The sequence below is a fragment of the Nothobranchius furzeri genome, chromosome 17 (assembly GCF_043380555.1).
Source record: "Nothobranchius furzeri strain GRZ-AD chromosome 17, NfurGRZ-RIMD1, whole genome shotgun sequence".
Classification (NCBI taxonomy): Eukaryota; Metazoa; Chordata; class Actinopteri; order Cyprinodontiformes; family Nothobranchiidae; genus Nothobranchius; species Nothobranchius furzeri.
Genome location: NC_091757.1, coordinates 53,978,258 through 53,997,041, shown reverse-complemented (window position 1 = coordinate 53,997,041; position 18,784 = coordinate 53,978,258). Strand labels below are relative to the sequence as shown.

At 45.8% G+C, this 18,784-nt stretch overlaps 1 protein-coding gene across 4 annotated transcripts in view; it reads right to left on the bottom strand.

The window, feature by feature from the left end:
* The window catches only part of sema6a (sema domain, transmembrane domain (TM), and cytoplasmic domain, (semaphorin) 6A), a 199,225-nt gene that overhangs the window by 47,625 nt on the left and 132,816 nt on the right, over positions 1 to 18,784 (bottom strand). For all 4 annotated transcript variants that reach the window (XM_054731599.2, XM_054731598.2, XM_015972936.3 and 1 more), the window contains 5 exons: positions 17,822 to 17,953; positions 12,264 to 12,419; positions 4,142 to 4,315; positions 1,994 to 2,134; positions 1,824 to 1,901 (listed from right to left, as the gene is read on the bottom strand). In XM_054731599.2, coding sequence (XP_054587574.2) covers positions 1,824 to 1,901; positions 1,994 to 2,134; positions 4,142 to 4,315; positions 12,264 to 12,419; positions 17,822 to 17,953 — 681 coding nt within the window. The remainder of the gene's footprint in view (positions 1 to 1,823; positions 1,902 to 1,993; positions 2,135 to 4,141; positions 4,316 to 12,263; positions 12,420 to 17,821; positions 17,954 to 18,784) is intronic.

Below are 18,784 nucleotides of genomic sequence, written 5' to 3'. Positions count from 1 at the left end.
AATGTTTCTCATTCACTGGGGTGTGCCCCCTTGGGGGTAAATGGCCTGTATTTGTATAACGGGGTATAAGAGGGTTCTACAACCCCCCGAGGTGCTTCACAACACAATCAGTCATTCACCTGCTCACACGTTGGTGGGGATGAGCTAAATTGTAGCCACAGCTGCCCTGGGGGTGCTCTGACAGAGGCGAGGTTGCTGAACACTGGTGCCACTGGTCCCTCTGACCACCACCAACAGGCAAGGCGGGTTAAGTGTCTTGCCCAAGGGCACAACAGCAGAATTCTCCGGTCAGAGCCGGGATCTGGCTTTTGCGAGACCTTCGTCATCACCCTCTCCTTATTCTGCTCTTTCTACCTATTCTGCCTTTCCGGGATCCACAGATTTCTCTCTTTCATACTAATTTTCTCTCTCAAGTTCTTTAACTTTTTTTATCACATTTTTTCTGACTTTGAAGGGACTTTTCGGACTTTTGAATTTTTATGCTCGTGATTGCCCCCTCAGGCCAAAAGCGTAACGGCAGCTTCAATAGTAGGCTCGTGCACGAGGCACGCATGCTGTACGTGCACACTCCTTAAAGAAAATAACAGCTGAGACAGTCCCGTGTGTGTGTGCGTGTGTGTGTGTGTGTGTGTGTGTGGCCTGGTGGACAGAAGAACACAGCAAATTAATAAAATAATGTGCTTCTGTCTCTGCAGCTGCACTTTCTCGTCGGCCGGCCAAACGTGCTGTGTGTGTGTGTGTGTGTGTGTGTGTGTGTGTGTGTGTGTGTGTGTGTGTGTGTGTGGGGCCCGGAGGACAGAGGACAGGAGAACGCGCAGCTAATTAATTAAATAATTTGGTTCTGTACCTTTCTCTTCAGCACAGCCGACAAAGGTTTATGATGGGTCAGTCCTCCTGCATGCTCAGATCATTCCCTTCCCTTGCTTGAAAAATTGTTCCAAAATGAAAGTTGAACCCACATCTTTTTTATCTGTGAATTCAATGCCGTTCGGCGAGTCTCAAATAAAAATTTGGACATCTTACTGTAAAAAAATATACCATTAATGTAAAAAAGAAACTCTAAATGACAAATTATGTCCACAACTGGAGTCAAACCCAGGTCTTCTGCACGAGAGTCAGACATCTTACAAGGTGAGCTACACACCAGTAATATTTGATGTATCTGTAACATTTATATCCTTGATGACAGCTGAAACAACGTTCAAAGAACGGTTCGGAGTGAAAATGGCTATTTTGTTGCTAATTTGCAGGAAATATCTAGAAGAAAGTTCTACAGAAAGTAGCTAAGGGTCCTCAGAAATGTAGCTAGCTTTGTCACTAGGCGTTAGGAACAGCGACAAAGTGGCACTGCCTCTCTCTCTGCTGCTAAAGCTACGGATAGCAAATGCTACGGGCGATGCCTGAGCGTGAACGCGCATGAAGCAGCCTGCTCGACCCGAGCATCTCTCTTTTTCTGTGATTTTACAGAAAAACAGGCAATCACAGTAAAAATGCCAGGGCTCATTCTACAGGACCAGGGCATTGCAGGAGAATGTATGAAGAAGACATTTATTATTTCTATACATGTTTTGGCTGTCACACTTCCATAATGTCCCTTTAAACATATTTTTAATCACTTTTAAAATCTTAATTTTATACATTTAACTTTTTTGTGTGAAGCACCTCCTCTTCTTGATGACAGCATGTGGACCACAGCTGAATATTTAGCTTATAAGCACTTAAACAATGTTGTGATAAAGTAATATTTTCATAGTCTTTTATCCTGATGAGCTACCCTAAGGAATTCCCCTAATAGGCTTCTGATTGCACCTATTTTTACTTACTTAGGGTTGCTGACCACTTGTCTACAGGCACCTTCTGACACCCAACCACAGTATGGATCCCTGGAGGCTATACAGGACCTGGAAGACAGTTACATCCATCATCAGTCACTCAAACATTGCACTTTGGAATCCTGTTGAAATATTAACTTCATGTGAGATTTCAAACGTACTTTTTGCATCGTCCATGTCTTTCGCATCGAGACAGCGGTACTTTGACCACACATGAGGTGAAAGCCACCCACAGGGCATGGCCCCTGGTGTCTATCTGCATCCCGATGATGCGTTTGTCGTCCACACCATCTATACTGCACCTGAAAGAGTTGGAAGAGAGGATCACGCATACCGTCTCGGGTCATTTCTTCGATGGGAAGCGTCTGGAGAAAAGTTCAAGATCAATTTGGGAGAGGTTTAATTGAATAAAGTAAACGTGGAGATTAGGATATGGCAGAAGGACAAACTGTGAGGTCAGCGAGAACACGGATAAGGCTGGGGAGGACGACATGAGATCACGAGTACTGGCAGATATAAAGAGATAAGAAAATGGGTGATACGGATTCAGCAGATAAACAGACAGATGGCCACTGTGAGCAGTCAGCAGCACTTAACTGTAAAATCCACTACTAACAACTAGCTCAAGCCCTTCCACCTCCCACATTCGACCACTCCTCCATCCCTGTTGGTCGACTTTGTCTCCACGGCCTCCCAGCAGCGTGCTCTAATCCCTCTGGGGTGTGTCGAGCATCTTTTTGTCCTTTCTTCCCCCTCTGCTCCCCTCCGCTCCCCTCCCCACCCAGCCATCCTGCTCCTGGGTTTAATCTCCTCTTCGCAGAGCTCCGGTTCTGCATTAACGTTCTCAATTAGGGCTTAGAGTCCATCTACGCTGGCTAATGCACAACAATCGGGCCTACACCGATCCAGTCAGCCAGCCAGGCGTGGAGGCAAAGTCACTTACGGAACCCGACTGAAGCCAGATGGCCGGCAGCCGACGGATGCTCAGCGTCAGCCAGCAGGAGAGAAGGGAGGAAGAGGTGAGAAGACGACGCGGGAAAGGGAGAGGACGAGGTTGAGGGCAGCGGCCTTCACCCTTACCCCGGGTTTCCACGGGGGCCGTCAGCAGCACGTTACTGCAGCGGCACGTCTTGCTCGCGTAAGCTGCTGCTCGGCCCTTCCCATGAGACGCGAAGCAGCAGGGGAGCAGCTGTCACCGACCGAGCACGAAGTCACACGAGTGACTTCTTCAGTAAACACAACAACAAGCAGGAGAAAATTACAACATGGTTTGTGTTTTATGTTCTGTCCGTTTTATAATCGCCAATACGGACCTGAAAAACAAAGGAGACCGCTAGCTAGGTGATAACTTCTCACGGGGTTAGTAACTTTTTTTAAAAGTAAAGCAACCGGAAGGCAATACGTTCTTTATTCTGAAAATCTCGGGAGCTTCTCTCCATTTCCGCGTCCGATTTCCTGTCTTTCCTTCCCCAAAAATGTCGAAATTGACCCGTTTCAGAGGCGTCCTGCGTAGAAAATAGAACCGGCGCGTAAAGGCCGCGACATGCTGCTCCTGAGACGCGGCCGACTCGCGCTGCTGACGGCTCCGGTGGAAAAGGTTCTGTTGACCACAGCGGTTCCTATCAGCAGCTATGACGTGCTGCTGCAGTAACGTGCTGCTGACGGCTCCTGTGGAAAGCCGGGGTGAATCAGCACACGGCTACAGCACGTTAGATAAAAAAAACCATGAAATGAATTTTCTCCTTCTCACCCGTTACCTCCTAACCAAACATTTGCTCTGGCAAGATTGTAGTTTCCCCCTTTTATTCTTTTTTTTACTCCAAATACAATGTTTGTCACCCTTCTGGACCAAGTTCATGGTCACCAACTCCCATCAATATCGCTCAAACCAACAGACATGTAACCTATTAGCAGGAGATGGGAGGCTGAGGACAAACACAGGCCTCGGTGTGTGTGTGTGTGTGTGTGTGTGTGTGTGTGTGCTGTCTTTAATCAGCCAGCTTTTTTTGAGGAGCTGGGCTCGGGCTGTGGTTAGCCACCACACTCAAACACTAACCAGAGCCTCAGTGTCCATGTCTTTAATTTAGTAGCTGTGGTTGGGCAGAGTGTAACCTGATAAAACTTTTTAAATGATAGAGTAGCCATCTGGTTGGCTGGCTTCACTACAGAGCTCGGGTTGTAATGATGGAGCTGGTGGGTTGGCCGAGCCAACAGACGATAGAAACACACACATCCAAGGAAGAACAGGCCTCTCTTTGACTGCAGCAGCTGTATCTCTGCTGCTCACACACATATTCCGAGTTTGGTACCTGTCAGGGTTGTAGACGTTCAGCTCTTCTAGGAACAGGCTGTCGTTGAGAAAGCCGTTGTTCATCTTGGCCAGGAACTTGAGGATGATGCCTTTCTCCGATCCCAAGAACACAACCGTGTGGTTCTTATGGGGGCCCGCTTTGTTGTCGACCACAATGCGCGTCAGACGGTACCTGGAAAGGGGAAGCACAACAAATAAAACCAATCAGATCATTAATTAGTCAATCTGTCTGCAAGTCTAGAGGAACAGCAAATGAAATGATGCACAACAAGAGCAGCGATCCACGTGCGTGTGGTGAAACTTCAGTCTAGATGATAATTACGGAGCCGATCAGTCAGTCAATAATTGTGCTTTTTACTGTGTGTCTAAAGGAGACAACAGAGCTGCAGGGGATTCACACAGCCTCATTAAGTCAATGTTGTTTTTTTACATCAGACTGGTGTAAAACGCGTCAGGAGGGCTCCAAGAGAAAATATATGTATAACACCTTAGTATCTTAAGAGCTAATTATTTTTCTGATTGACATTCCGTGATTGCGCTATTTAAATCAACCCCTTTGGGTTAAAACTTCAGATTCGGGTTGTTTGATAAGACCCCCGACAGTCACTAGTTTGTGTTTGTGAGGAAATTCCGTTTGTTTGTAACTGCTGTTTATTACTTTTAGATTCTAGTGGCAACAAAGATGGTGTAACTAAAAGAAAAGGGGCTCGTATTTGTACGTCGGCGTGTTTTATGCTAATGCTTTCATTATTTTTTCACCTCCCTGATCCTGGAGGATCCTTTTCTGAGACAGTTGCAAAAACCGAGGTCACTTTTCAAGGGTTTGCAAACACGTTAACCCGTGAAGGCACTATGTCGTTAGAAAAAACAACTGAAATGCATCCGTTTAATTGTCTTAAAGGTAAAGTGTGTAAGAATAAAGAAATATTTCTGCGGTGAAGTAGTCCCAAAACAGTATAATGTCTAGTAATGTACAGATAAGAAATTTTTGGGCCGATACCGATATCCGATATTAAGATCACTGTAATGGCCAATAACCGATATTTGCCGATACCGATATACTGAATGTCTCCAAATCTGAGACCATGGTTCTCGACCGGAAAAGGGTGGCTTGCCAGCTCCGGGTCGGGAGAGAGGTCCTACCTCAAGTGGAGGAGTTTAAGTATCTCGGGGTCTTGTTCACGAGTGAGGGTAGGAGGGATCGGGAGATCGACAGGCGGATTGGTTCGGCGTCTGCAGTGATGCGGACGCTGAGCCGATCTGTCGTGGTGAAGAGGGAGCTGAGCCAGAAAGCCAGGCTCTCGATTTACCGGTCGATCTACGTCCCAATCCTCACCTATGGTCTTGAGCTTTGGGTAATGACCGAAAGAACGAGATCGCGGATACAAGCGGCCGAAATGAGTTTCCTCCGTAGGGTGGCCGGGCTCAGCCTTAGAGATAGGTTGAGGAGCTAGGACATTCAGGAGGGACTCGGAGTAGAACCGCTGCTCCTCCGGATCGAGAGGAGTCAGTTGAGGTGGTTTGGGCATCTGGTCAGGATGTCTCCTGGACGCCTCCCTGGGGAGGTGTTTCGGGCATGTCCTGCCGGCAGGAGGCCCCCGGGTCGACCCAGGACACGTTGGAGAGGTTACACCTCCAATCTGGTCCGGGAACGCCTTGGGGTCCTGCCGGAGGAGCTGGTGGAGGTGGCTGGGGAGAGGACGGTCTGGAGCTCCCTAGTTAGGATGCTGCCCCCGCGACCCGGACCCGGATAAGCAGAGGAAGACGACGACGACGACCACACACATTTACTCTTCTGAGATGATTACAATCACTGTTTACATGACCAAACTTATACCCATCACCCCCCTCTCTGAAACAGGCAAACAAATGGAGACAAGATGGAAAAAATGTTGGTTGTTAATATCAGTCCGGCTTTATTCACCGGACCGATACCGATATGTTAAAAAATGACTAATATCAGCCGATACCAATATACTGTCCATCCCTAATAATGTCTCAATCATGATGGAGGGAAACTTGTACTGAAGCATATTTCATTCTCAGTCGGCTGCGGGGATAGTCAGTTTTTCTCCTTTCAAAAATAAAGGAAAGAGGGACGTAGCTAGCAGGAATTCACATGATAGGGTGGGGCCAGGCTTCACAATGAGCTCACCCGAAACTCTGGACCCACCCCCACCCTCACACCTGGGCTCATGTGTTTATGTAGAAGATCATCAGGGGGTCTTTTGTTCCCTCTTCGAGGGGAAACTCACACTGGGTTTGAATCTGGGGCTCTCCACTATTTGACCTTAGAACTGAAGAAGCCTCTCGGATGAGAGGTGAAACGTCTTCAAGCAACTCAAAGAAGTCCAGGCGCTTTTCTTTCAAAGCTCCTTAGACTACAACGACCTGGATGACTGAGAACCTTCACAGACATATTACATTACATTGTTTTCCCGTAAAAGTTTATCACAAATGTTGTGAAAATAGCCAGAAGTGCAATCTCCCGACACGGGGGGACAGAATATTTCAGGGGAACACAATTTCTCACAACACCGGACCTCCCGGCTGACGTCGCCCCAAGAGCTAACAGAACTAGCTTGCTTCCTTCTGACCTGGTAGGCTGATAAAACGGTCATAATTATAAATACTTTTTTAAAGAGGTCGAGAAGCTTGTTTTAAGCTTTGTGCGGGTTAGGCTAGATAGGTTGTAAATTGTTTATAGTCAAACTCATGAGTGAGCCACCGTAGCTGCAATACTATCTCTGAACTGCATGGCGCTAAAGAGTCGCATTTTTTCATCATGATTTCAATGAATTTCACACACGGGGCCTTTAAATCTGCTTCTTGCTTTCAAATTAGCAGATTAGGTGTGGTTAGATGTACTGTAGGTAGATCATCGGCCTCTAAGCTTGATGTTGTTCTGTTTGTTTTTAAAACCACGGAGTTGCCACTAACTGGATCTGAGGATGTTTTAAGAGAGAAGCTTCCAAAAACAGCTTACGGCTTTGAGGGTTAATAGAAGCAGATTGGATTTAAAGATTAGAGATGGGAGCTTATCCGGAAATCTAGGAAGTCCTCTACTACTCCTATTAATATTAACTGCATGTTCTTTATGTAAAATGGGTCAAAAGTTACGCTCCAGTGAAACAATTACGGTCAAAAGGAAAATTCTTTGAATATATTAGTGTATTTTACACCAAGGCCATTAAAACGGAAAGTCACACTGATGAGACCTGCTACACTGGCTTCAATGCAGTCAACGTTAACAAAAATTGTGCTGGTCTAATTAGGTTTTGATCCAACCGGCGCTTTAAAGAGAGCGTCAGCGGGATTGAAAATTCCATAAAATAATATAATTTCCACATGAGACAATTTCTTTCTTTCCTATTTAGACCCAGACAATAAAAATCAGAAGAGCGAGACTCTTCGGCGCGCGTCTCCAGCTTGAGGAGATTGATTGTGTCCAGCCAGCTGAGGCCTTCGCCAAAGTGAAGCCAGGCTGGAGACAAAAAAGGCTTTTTCATATCAAGTCAAAAGCTTGCACTTGATATTAGGATGTCCTTTCTGGGGTGCAACAAGACTCAGATCCTATTACTGATTTCATTTCCAGCTGAGTTCAGATCAAAGCAGATGTTCTCTTGGGTTTCACTTGCATTTGTGATGCTTTAAAGTGTTGTGCCCAAACAAAACGATCATTTCTAATGAAGCACAGAATGTTCGTCAAATATCAATAAGGAAGCGGCGAGATGGGATATATTTCAGACTATTTAGAAAATCCACCAAAACATCCTAAATTAGCTGTGTAGCTGTCTAGGACGGTGTTTTTCGTCCGTCCTAGACAAATCGTTGTGACAAAAAAATGGTGAATGTGAGGGTAATTTGCAAGTCTGTGACTATCCAGTGTGACCAGCTCTGCAACAGCTTAAGCCGGGCGTACACTGTGCGACTTTTTCACTCGCAGCGTTCAGCTTCAGCTCAAACTGTACGACTTCCTCTCAGAGCAGATCTCACGAGTCATGTGCTCACGCTGCACGACCCAGTTCTCGCATGTGATCTGACTGCTCACACTGTACGTCTGGTAGCAACACGTCGGACCTAAAAATATGCTAAAAATAGCAGTTTTTACTCAACACGTCAGACTTTTTTGTCTTGCCTGTTGTCCTTCGGGAGTGCTGCAGGAGGACACACAGGGATTTATGGGGGTTGGATGAGGAAAATTAAATAAAGAAAGTAAATCTGTGTTTTGTGATCAGTTTAATTTGACATGAACACGACAAACACGCTTTCTTGACAACCTTTGTGAGTAAAAAAACGTGTAGAAATTAAAACGAACAGCGTGTGTTATTAGGGAAATAGCGGGCGAGTGGCGTTGATGCAGGATTGCGCATGCGCCGTGAGCGGTTCTGATACTTTTTGGGTCGCAGCTGCTCGCAGCGCCGCTTCAACAGTGCGATACCCTCACGAGGGACGAGCGAAATATTAAACACGCCAGAAGTTCGTGCGACCTCACGACTGCTGATCGGCAGCTGGTCACGTGGTGTTAATCGCCTCTCGTAACCCCCGTACACTACACGACCGCTCGGCGCAAAACTCGCCCCGATGTCGTGGATTCTCGCACGAGTGGAAAATCGGCTCAAAAAAGTGAAAAAGTCGCACAGTGTCCGCCCGGCTTTACTGAGCACCCTCGCATTCAAAGTCAGCCTCCAACAGTCGTCAAGCACTGCTTGAAAACCTACAACTTCCCTCTGCAATCCACCAATGGCTCACAGAAATTTTGGACCGTACAGCGTGTCACCTTTCTGCAGTTCTGACAGTGTGACATGAGCAGTCCTGTGCAACGGCTGAAAAACGCACATTGTGGTCCGGGCTTAAGAGACGTCATGAAAGGGGCAAGCGCCCAGACAGAAAATTACACTTTTATTTCTCTTTTCAGTGAAAGCTAAAAATGCTCTTTCAGCTAGTTTTGTCTTTCTGATAAGAACGTTGCGTTTCCAGAGCTTGGATTAAATGTGCATTATGGCCTCACAAGCAGTGAAGTCAACCGCTCAACAAAAACATTGTTTCTACTCCAGTTTTAACCCTTTGAATTTGGTCTTGGAGATTTTATTTATTTTTTCCGTTTATTACTTTCAGGTTCTTTACACAGCAGCCAATTCACAGCAAAAGTCTAAAAGTCATCTCTAGAGGAAGTAACCAGACCCATATCAAGTCAAACCAACAGTCAGAAGAGAAATATTTTTGTTGGTGGGTTTTCTACATGTTTTCAATTAACTCAGTGTAACAGAATGAAATGACTGTTTTCCCCCTCCTCTGATATGGTCTCAAGGTCTCATGCATTTGCTTCTAACCTGCTTATTTTCAGCTCAACAGAAGACTGAACTCTTTTCTTTTAATTAATCAAAGAACTCTATTTTAATAAAGCTAATCCAACCAAGTGTTAGTCAATGAATAAGATGTGACCACGGTTCTGAGCTGTCCACTGAACTCAGTTGAGGAGACGTGTGAAAAGAGGATGCTGGTGAAGATGACCTCCATCTTGGAAAACTCCTCCCACCCACTGCATTGCACTGTGGAGGCCATGGTCCTTCAGCGGCAGACTGAGACATCCACGACTGTTCTGATCACCAGTTTCTACATGCTCCTGTTCCTGCCCCACTTCCCTGCAGAGAGGAGCAGCCCCTCCTCCGTTCCTGCTCCTCCCTCCCGCCTTCCCAGCTGCACTCAATCCCCAATCAGCGTCTGAGCTTTTAAAAGGGCGCGGCAAGAAGAACCAGGGCCAGAAAGAGTGGGAAATACCTTGAGACCCTGAGACCCTGAGACCCTGAGACCTTGAGACCTTGAGAGTGACTGAAATCCAGACACACCTAGTTTGAACCTAGTGTAATTTCATTGAGTTTGGTTTTGGTCTGAGTTCTGTGGAACTTTTGGGGATTGTGCTCAATAGAGGTAGGAAGTTGGTTAGTTTAAACCTACTTCCTGTGCTTGCTCAGCGGAGCATTTGTAGAGGTTAAGTTAACCTGTTGGCTGTGTGTGCTCAGTGGAGCATAAGTATTGCATTTGGTGTGTGTGCTCAAAAGCGCTTTGATTTAGTAATTATTACTGTTTTGTTTCCATTACCTTAACAGCCCTGTGCTCGCTCTTAGTTTGGTTTGGACTTAATCGGTTTACTTTCTATTTTAGCCCAAAAAGGGAAATTGCAGAATTTGTGAGTCTACTCTGACTTATTGGTTTATTATATTAGTGGAGCTGAGCTCCAGCTTTCGTGTTCCCTCAGGTCCTTGCTTTTTTCCGTCTTTAGGAGGTCACCTTTAGTTCTCGTGTTTAACTGACCTAGTAACCTTACATGAGCTCCTGACCCCGCGCCTTTTATGTTACGACGTCCTTCACCAATACCATCACCAGTCGTGACATTGACATAAAACAGAACAATGTCATAGGTCATTCATTCCCTCTGTGGTAAGAGTGTATAACTCATCAGTTGAACTGGTACTGGCGTTATCCTGTTACACAATAACATCAATGCAATACTAAAGCTTGGTTTATGCTTGACGCGCCCGCGAGTTTCGCAGGGCTCCGCACGGCAAAATTGCGTCATTTTAACAACCACGCCCCTCCACCGCGCCTCCGCACGGCCCAAACTTTCCGCACCGCGCACCTAGGAAATTTTCTAACCACGCGGACGGTCGGACGCGGAAAAACATGGCGGACTGGCAAGAACTAGTATGGCAGAGGTTCGTAAAAACAGACATTTGTATGATTCAGCTCTCAGAGATCACCGTGATCAACATGTTGTTAATAATTCTTGGAGAGAAATAGCTCGCACTGTCGGAAAAGACGAGGACGCTGTTAAAAAATGCTGGAATGCCATGTTGTAAACAACAGTAGTTTTTACTTCTACTATGGTGTAGTGTTGGATGCATGCCGTAGAGCTCCATGCTGCCCCCTACAGTTTGGGAGAATATTGGCTCACCGCAGAGACGAGCCGCATGAACCATAAATATTACCCGGTCTGCCTACTTCCATCTACGTAACATTAACCGCCTATGCCCCTCCCTCACTACTCACTCAGTCACCATCCTTGTCCACAGCCTCATCACTTCCCGTATTGACTACTGCAACGCTCTTCTCTTCGGTCTTCCTCACAAATCCCTCCATAAACTCCAACTTCTCCAGAACTCGGCAGCCCGCATCATTTCCAGAACTCCCTCCTTCCACCACATCACCCCTGTTCTTCAGCAGCTCCACTGGCTCCCAGTCACTTCCAGAATCCAATTCAAAATTCTGCTATATACATTCAAAGCCATCCATAACCTAGCTCCACCGTACCTCGGACCTCCTTCATCCTTCAACCTCCACCCGTTCCCTCAGGTCATCCTCCTCCATCCACCTCTCTGTCCCACCTTTCCGTCTGGTCACAATGGGGAGCAGGGCCTTCAGCCGCTCTGCTCCCCAGCTCTGGAACTCACTTCCTCCTGACCTCCATAACATTGATTCCCTCACTCTCTTTAAAACCAGACTCAAAACTCACCTGTTCCGTCTAGCATTCCAATAGTTACTCTCTTTGCTCCAATCTGTCTGTTTGTTTTATGCTGTTTTATCTTTTATTGTTGTGTATTTTATCTCTGTAAAGTGTCCTTGAGTGTTCAGAAAGGCGCTGTTGAAATAAAATGTATTATTATTATAAACGCTGCAAGTTGTGAAGCGCGTTCCATCTGCGAGCCGCATCACCAAGCGGAAAGTGAATGCGTCAAGCATAAACCAAGCTTCAGTATGTGTTCAACATTGCGCAATACCTGATGAATATGGAATATTCTTACTGCTACCCTCCATGGCTTTAAATTACATCCAAGAGAAACACTTAAAATCTAGAGACGGATTTAAAAGTAACTTTAACAAAATGGGCCTCGTTCCTCACATGATCGCTTGCAGGGAGGGAGATAACAAAGTGTGAATTAGTGTTTCCTTCACTCCACGGAAAATAGGTCAGTTGCTGGTTTGTGATGAAGGACTACCGTCTTTTAATGAGCCCCACTCTATGAGCAGCACTTGAAATAATTACTGTCCTGGGCTGAAGAGGCTCACAGACCACTGATTAAGATGACGACGGCGGCCTTTTCTGAGTGCAAAGTACTTACCGCACCATGGTCTTGAGAAACCAGGGTCTGTTAGCAATGGAGGGCACGGCCTCGTCCATCAGAGGATGCATCTTGATGAAGTTGAGTGTGTCGTCGGGGAACTCGTTGGATACCTTGTACCTCTCCATGGATGGAGAACCAGCGCAATTGCCCGGTCTGAAAATGGAGAGGAAGGAGACGAAAGTAATGAGTGTGGAGGACGACGGGAGGAGAAGGAAACAGACAGCAAAGCAGATGGAGAAAAAAGTACAAATGAAAAACCACTTCAAGACAAGAGGCCAACAGAGAGACAAAGTCTAATTTCCTAAAATCAATAAGAGCGAAGCTATAAACGGCCCAACTCTTATTTCCGAGAGGCTTCGGTCAAACAGGGGGCACGTCATGTCATCGTGTCTCTAAATTCGGGGTAAAACACTGAGACACTCTATCTTTGTGATCTTTTACAGGGAGCTGGAGAGGTTCTTGTAAAAGAGAAGCTGCTTTTGATAGCGTATCCTCTTGGCAGGCGTGTCACCTCTGAGGGCTTGTAAGGCCTCTTTACAGTGTGCTCTTTGATACCCTTTCACAGCACATAATATACACCAGACCCTTGAAATATTAGCCAGCTGGCCTGGTGCTGCAGATATGAAAGGATGAATCCCTAAAATTTACATTCGGTCTCAAGAGAAATCAGTTTCCCTGTGATCATTTCTGTTTATGTTAGACGCAGTGAGGTGTAGCCACGAGTGCAGAAAATGTACCGGTAGTTAAAGTCCGACATATCTTTTTTATCTTCATTTCTACAGAAACCTGGAAAGAATTCAACCAAGGAATGCAGTCCGACCCGCTCGATAACAGCTGAAGTGGGCTTCGGTCTCAACCCGACGGCGACCTCTCGTAGGATAAAAGTTGTCCGGAACAATATCAAACAACAGTTTCAGGTAGTTCCTAATTAAAATATGGTCTCACAATGTCACAATAGACTACTGTAACTCTCTTTTCACGTGTCTGAGCAGAACCTCCCTGAACCGTCTACAGGTGGTTCAGAACGCCTGTGCTCGGCTTCTGACCAAGTCCTCCAAATACACCCACATCACCCCGCTTCTCCTCCAGCTTCACTGGCTGCCAGTCAACTTCAGGGTTCATTTCAAGATCCTGGTTCTGGTCTATAGGGCCTTACATGGACAAGCACCATCTTACATTGGTGATCTTCTTAGACCCTACACCCCCAGCTGGTCCCTGAGGTCCAGTGATCAAAGCCTACTGGTTGTGCAGCACCAGGCTAAAGGTCAAAGGTGACAGATCATTTGCTGCTGTGGCCCCCAGACTCTGGAACTCTTTCCCCCTGAGCCTGAGATCAGTGGACTCAGTGGTCTCCTTTAAAAAGCAGCTGAAGACTCACTTGTTCAAGCTGGCTTTTGTGTGACCTTCTTCACCTCTCTCTCTTTATTCTGCTCTCCCCACCTATTCCACCTTCCTCAGGATCCACTGATTTCCCTCTTTCCTGTTCACTCTCTCTCTTTCTTAACATTTTTTAATCACAATTGCCCATTTTTGCTCATTTTAATTATATTTTTAAACATTTTCTAAATGCTTTTTTATATTTTTACATTTTTTGTTTTTGTGAAACGCCTCGTGATTTTTTATCTTGAGAGGCGCTACAGAAACGATACTTTCTTCTTCTTCTTCTGAAATAAAGTTTAAACGAGTTCAGATCAGCTGTTCATAATAAAAAGTTTAATCTTTGAGTCACTTCTGGGAATCAACCGGTTGCTTGTGCACGCATATGGACGACAGAACGGAAACAGACACGTCTTAAATATGAAAATCTGCAAATGCTTTTGCTTGAGAACGCAGCACACGGAGGAGCAGTCTGCAGCAGGACCGAACCTCGGTGGCATTGTTACAGCTCTCCATCTGTTCGCCTGTAGACTTAAAAAATAAATAAATAAAAGGTCTGAGCACACCAGCGAACAGAAACATAATCAATCAGCAGCTGCAGGGCGAACAGGCACGGGCATATCTGCTCCTTGAAGTGCCCAGCCTTACTGGAAATAAACTGCATGGGCTAATCGAGGTAAGAAGGTAAACTCGGTCACGTCTGCTCATTTACACAACACTTGGAGATGAGTACGCTCTCCCTCCATAAGGGAATAAACACTCAGTATCAACAGTTATCATGGCCCAGATCTTTGCAGTAAATCTGTTTATTTTTTCCGTGGGGATACGAGGGAAGCTCTTAGTGCGCTAATTAGAGAACGATAGATGAGAGATTGATCAGGCCGCTGCTTTTGTGGAATTAGCAAACCATTCTTAAAATGATCTCATGCATCATTTGTTGATGCTCATGCAGCTGCTGATGAAGGAGGGGAGTGGAAATGTATTAGCTCCTGTACACATTTCCTTAGTTTTTGCTTCGGTTTTAGGCAAATATAACCTGAATGGATACAAAATGCAGTTTTTAAAATGACAATTTCATTTCATTGTTAAAAAAAATCGTATCCAAACCAACCTGGCTCTATGTAAAACAGTAAATGACCCCCTAAACCTACTACTGGGCCACATACTCAGTGGCCCAGCAGCATGGACGTAATTTTGGGGGGGGGAGAGACGGGGGGACATGTCCCCCCCACTTTTTCCAAAGACAAGTTTTGACCCCTGCACTTTTTGCCCATCCCAAAACAATATTACGCTATATTAAATCGACACTGGTTGAGCTCTAGGACCAAGCGGAAAACAACCATTTGTGTTGAAGCCTGTTTGCCATTAGAGCATACTGTAAAGATACCCCACCAACCCACCTCCACCCCCTGTGTCCCCCCCACTTCTAAAGTGAAAATTACGTCCATGCCCAGCATTAAGAGTCTCCACCTGAGACTGGGAGATCGTGGGCTCAAATCCACGGTTGGGTCATACCACAGACCTTTAAAATGGGACTCAGTGCCTCCCAGCTTGACACTTGTATGTGTGTACGCGCACGTGTGTGTGCGTGTGGGGGGTCTTGTTCTGTGTGAAAACGAAGCGGTACAAGTGATAATGCTGCAGGATTTCACAATGTTATCCTCCTCAGCAGCAGCACTGCAGGTGCTCTCCATGTCCAACATGTGCGTAAGCCGGGTCCTCAGTCAACTTAAAGTTGCGCACATTTTTCCGCTAAGTTTTCTTTGATAAATCCCAAAGGTTGCGTGGAAATTTGCTTACGCAGTTTTCCGACCTCGTTTTGTGCGTAAGCAAGCTCGATAAATGAGGCCCCTGGTTGTGACACCTTTGGTGGAAACAACTTGTGGAGGACGTTTCGGAGCCCCACTCAGTTTTACTTGACCGCTGCTCAGCATTAGACGAACATCATTCACCATCTGCTTACATACAGATGTCAACCACAGGGTGCGTATGCACGGAGGTACCTAGATGGAGCAAAGTTTTCGAGTTGCCAAAGCTGCAAAGGCACGGCGGATCGTGGTGCAGCTACAACTGCCTTCACAGGCACAAACAACACTGACTCCATGACAGCCTGCTTCTACTTGGAAACGGACAGAAGTAAAGAAAAGCCACGAAAACCAACAAGGGGATTTACCTTGGACCTGCTTTTCAACAGTGAATGAATCTCCGAGTTCGACTTGGATGTCGAACTATGCAGAGTTTGCGACATTTCAAGTAAGTCTTTAAAAAATATATTTATGATTAAACAGCAGAGAATAATAATTGTGCGTGTTCACAAACGAGAGGCACAGCTTCCAGCGGTATCACAGAAGCAGGAAGATCAACGTGTTCTCACACCCAAAGCGGCTAAAACTGACAAAAGGTGACCAAGCGTCTGATTCCGATGCGTTGGAAGCCCCAACGCATCCGGAGGCGACGTGCTGCGCCAGAGCGTCGCTTTCGGATGCCCGCGGTAAAACAGAGATTTTACCTAATTGTGACTTTTACCCTCTGGCAATTTAACCTTCCCCTCACCCCCATCCTAACCTTAACCCACTTGCGCATGCAAAACTTTGTTTCTAGCTGTCTCGTTGCTCTCAAACACGGTTAACGGGAAATTTAGAACGATAAACCGGGGTAAAGTTAGGATGGGGGTGAAGGGAAGGTTAAATCGCTAGAGGTTAGAGGTTAAATGCCAGTGAAATCTCCGTTTTACCATGGGCATTGGAAAGCGACGCTCTGGCCAATGCGTCGGAAACAAACGCTTGGTCACCCTTTGTCAGTTTTAGCCGCTTCGGGTGTGAAAATGTGTTAAGCCGGGCGTACACTGTGCGACTTTTCCACTTTTTTGAGCCGATTTTCCACTCGTGCGAGAATCCACGACATCGGGGCGAGTTTTGCGCTGAGCGTCGTGTAGTGTACAGGGGGTTACGAGAGGCGATTAACACCACGTGACCAGCTACCGATCAGCAATAGTGAGCTCGCACGGACTTCTGGCGTGTTTGATGTTTTGCTCGTCCCTCGTGAGGGTATCTCACTGTTGAAGCGGCGCTGCGAGCAGCTACGACCCAAAAAGTACCAGAACCGCTCACGGCACATGCGCAATCATGCATCAGCACCATTCGCCCGCTATTTCCCTAATAACACACGTTGTTCGTTTTTATTTCTACACGTTTTTTACTCACAAAGATTGTCAAGAAAGCGTGTTTGTCGTGTTCATGTCAAATTAAACTGATCACAAAACACAGATTTACTTTCTTTATTTCGTTTTCCTCATCCAACCCCCATAAATCCCTGTTTGTCCCCCTGCAGCACTCCCGAAGGACAACAGGCAAGCCAAAAAAGTCTGACGTGTTGTGTAAAAACTGCTATTTTTATCATATTTTTAGGTCCGACGTGTTGCTACCAGACGTACAGTGTGAGCGCATGGCTCGTGAGATCTGCCCTGCGAGGAAGTCGTACAGTTTGAGCTGAAGCTGAGTGTTACGAGTGAAAAAGTCGCACAGTGTCCGCCCAGCTTTAGGTAGATATACTTAAAGGTGCAATACGTTTTATTCACCTCTAGGTGGTGGCCTCAGAGAAAATACTCCAGATTTCTGCTTTAAGATTTTCTGGCAAAGAGCAGATCCATCGGTTACAGCAGAAGTCCAAAACCATCATGCTACCACCACCATGTTTCACTATTAGTATGATGTTCCTTTTCTAAAATGTGGTTGATTACAGTTCATTTCAGACTTAACAAGGGGGCATTGCTTTATAAGATAGGGCCAGGGTGGTTTAGATAGCTTTTGGTACCAAATTATATCATAATTGGAAAACTGCTCTCTTAGTTTGACAATTTTTGCCTGATATTGGATATTTTTCAACAAAAATTGAAGAAATTAATGTGGCAAATGCTTTATTTGTCCATTACTGTGTCATCTGTTACTTCGCTGAAGCACAATGAGACAGGATGCCTCTGACAAATTCAATACAAGAATCCCATGATTTAAAACACTGACCAGAATGTGTCTCATGCATTAGTGTCTGGGGTGGGGTGTATTCTTGTGTCCGTTTACATAAGCGTGTGAGAGAACAATTGACCGAGAAGAAAGAGCGGAAGAGAGACGCTTTTGGAATTAATGCACTTGTTTGTGTTTATGTTTATTAATAAAACTTACCTCGGTTTGGGAACCTTCTCTTCAGGAAAAGGCGTCCAGGTGGAGTCTGGGGATTTCTGCTCTTTGAAGCGCCCCGTAAATGTGTGCGCCACCTCCGCCATGTCATAAGCACACACCGCTGAGCCCGGAATACTGCCGCAACACAAAAACACACACAATTACGGACAACTGTGTGGACAATCCGGCTGAACGAACATTTCAAAGAAACACCTTGCCTATTCTGGACTATCACCAAGGGATAAAAGCGTGGATTTACAATCCCGCTTCAGAGCGAGTAAATCCCCTCAGAATGGCGCGATTTTGGAGCTGCATGTGGTTTATTTAGAAGGAAATATAAAAAGCACATTGCGTTGTTTGTTTATGTTCCTGATGATGTTCTAGCTTTTCCACATAGTGTTTCAGGAGTCGAAGAGTTTGTGGCTGCTCTCCCTCACAAGGACATTCTTTCCCTCCCTTCCACGGGTTTCCCCCAAAACTCTCGTGGCACGAAAAGTTCATCAAAAGTCCACCGCTGGGCTTCGAATACGAACAACAAATTATTTTATTATTGCCTCTGACTTAAGGGGGTGGGGGAAAATACCCATCTTGTGATAGCAGCAGAGCCACTGACACGATCTTTTGTGTGGAATCAGTGCATAGCTGATGACTGAGTCACGTCTCTGTTTTTATTTTATTTTATTTTTGCATCTTCCTCCAAACTTTAAACCGAGAGCGGTTTACAGGGAGAGATCTTCTCTTTGTGCCTCTCCTTGCTGGCAGGCCTTTCCTGCTGTTGCATCATGAGTTAAACTCATCTCGCAGACATCGGGGAGGCCTGAATACACAAGGGCAGTATTATTAAGAGCAAGGTCAGAAAGCTGCTAATTCTTGGCTCAGCTGCTCAATTACAGTAATTACTGTCTGCAGCGGAGATGTCCAGAAAGTAAGACAGTTATTTTTTTGTTTTGTATCTGGGCTGCTAAC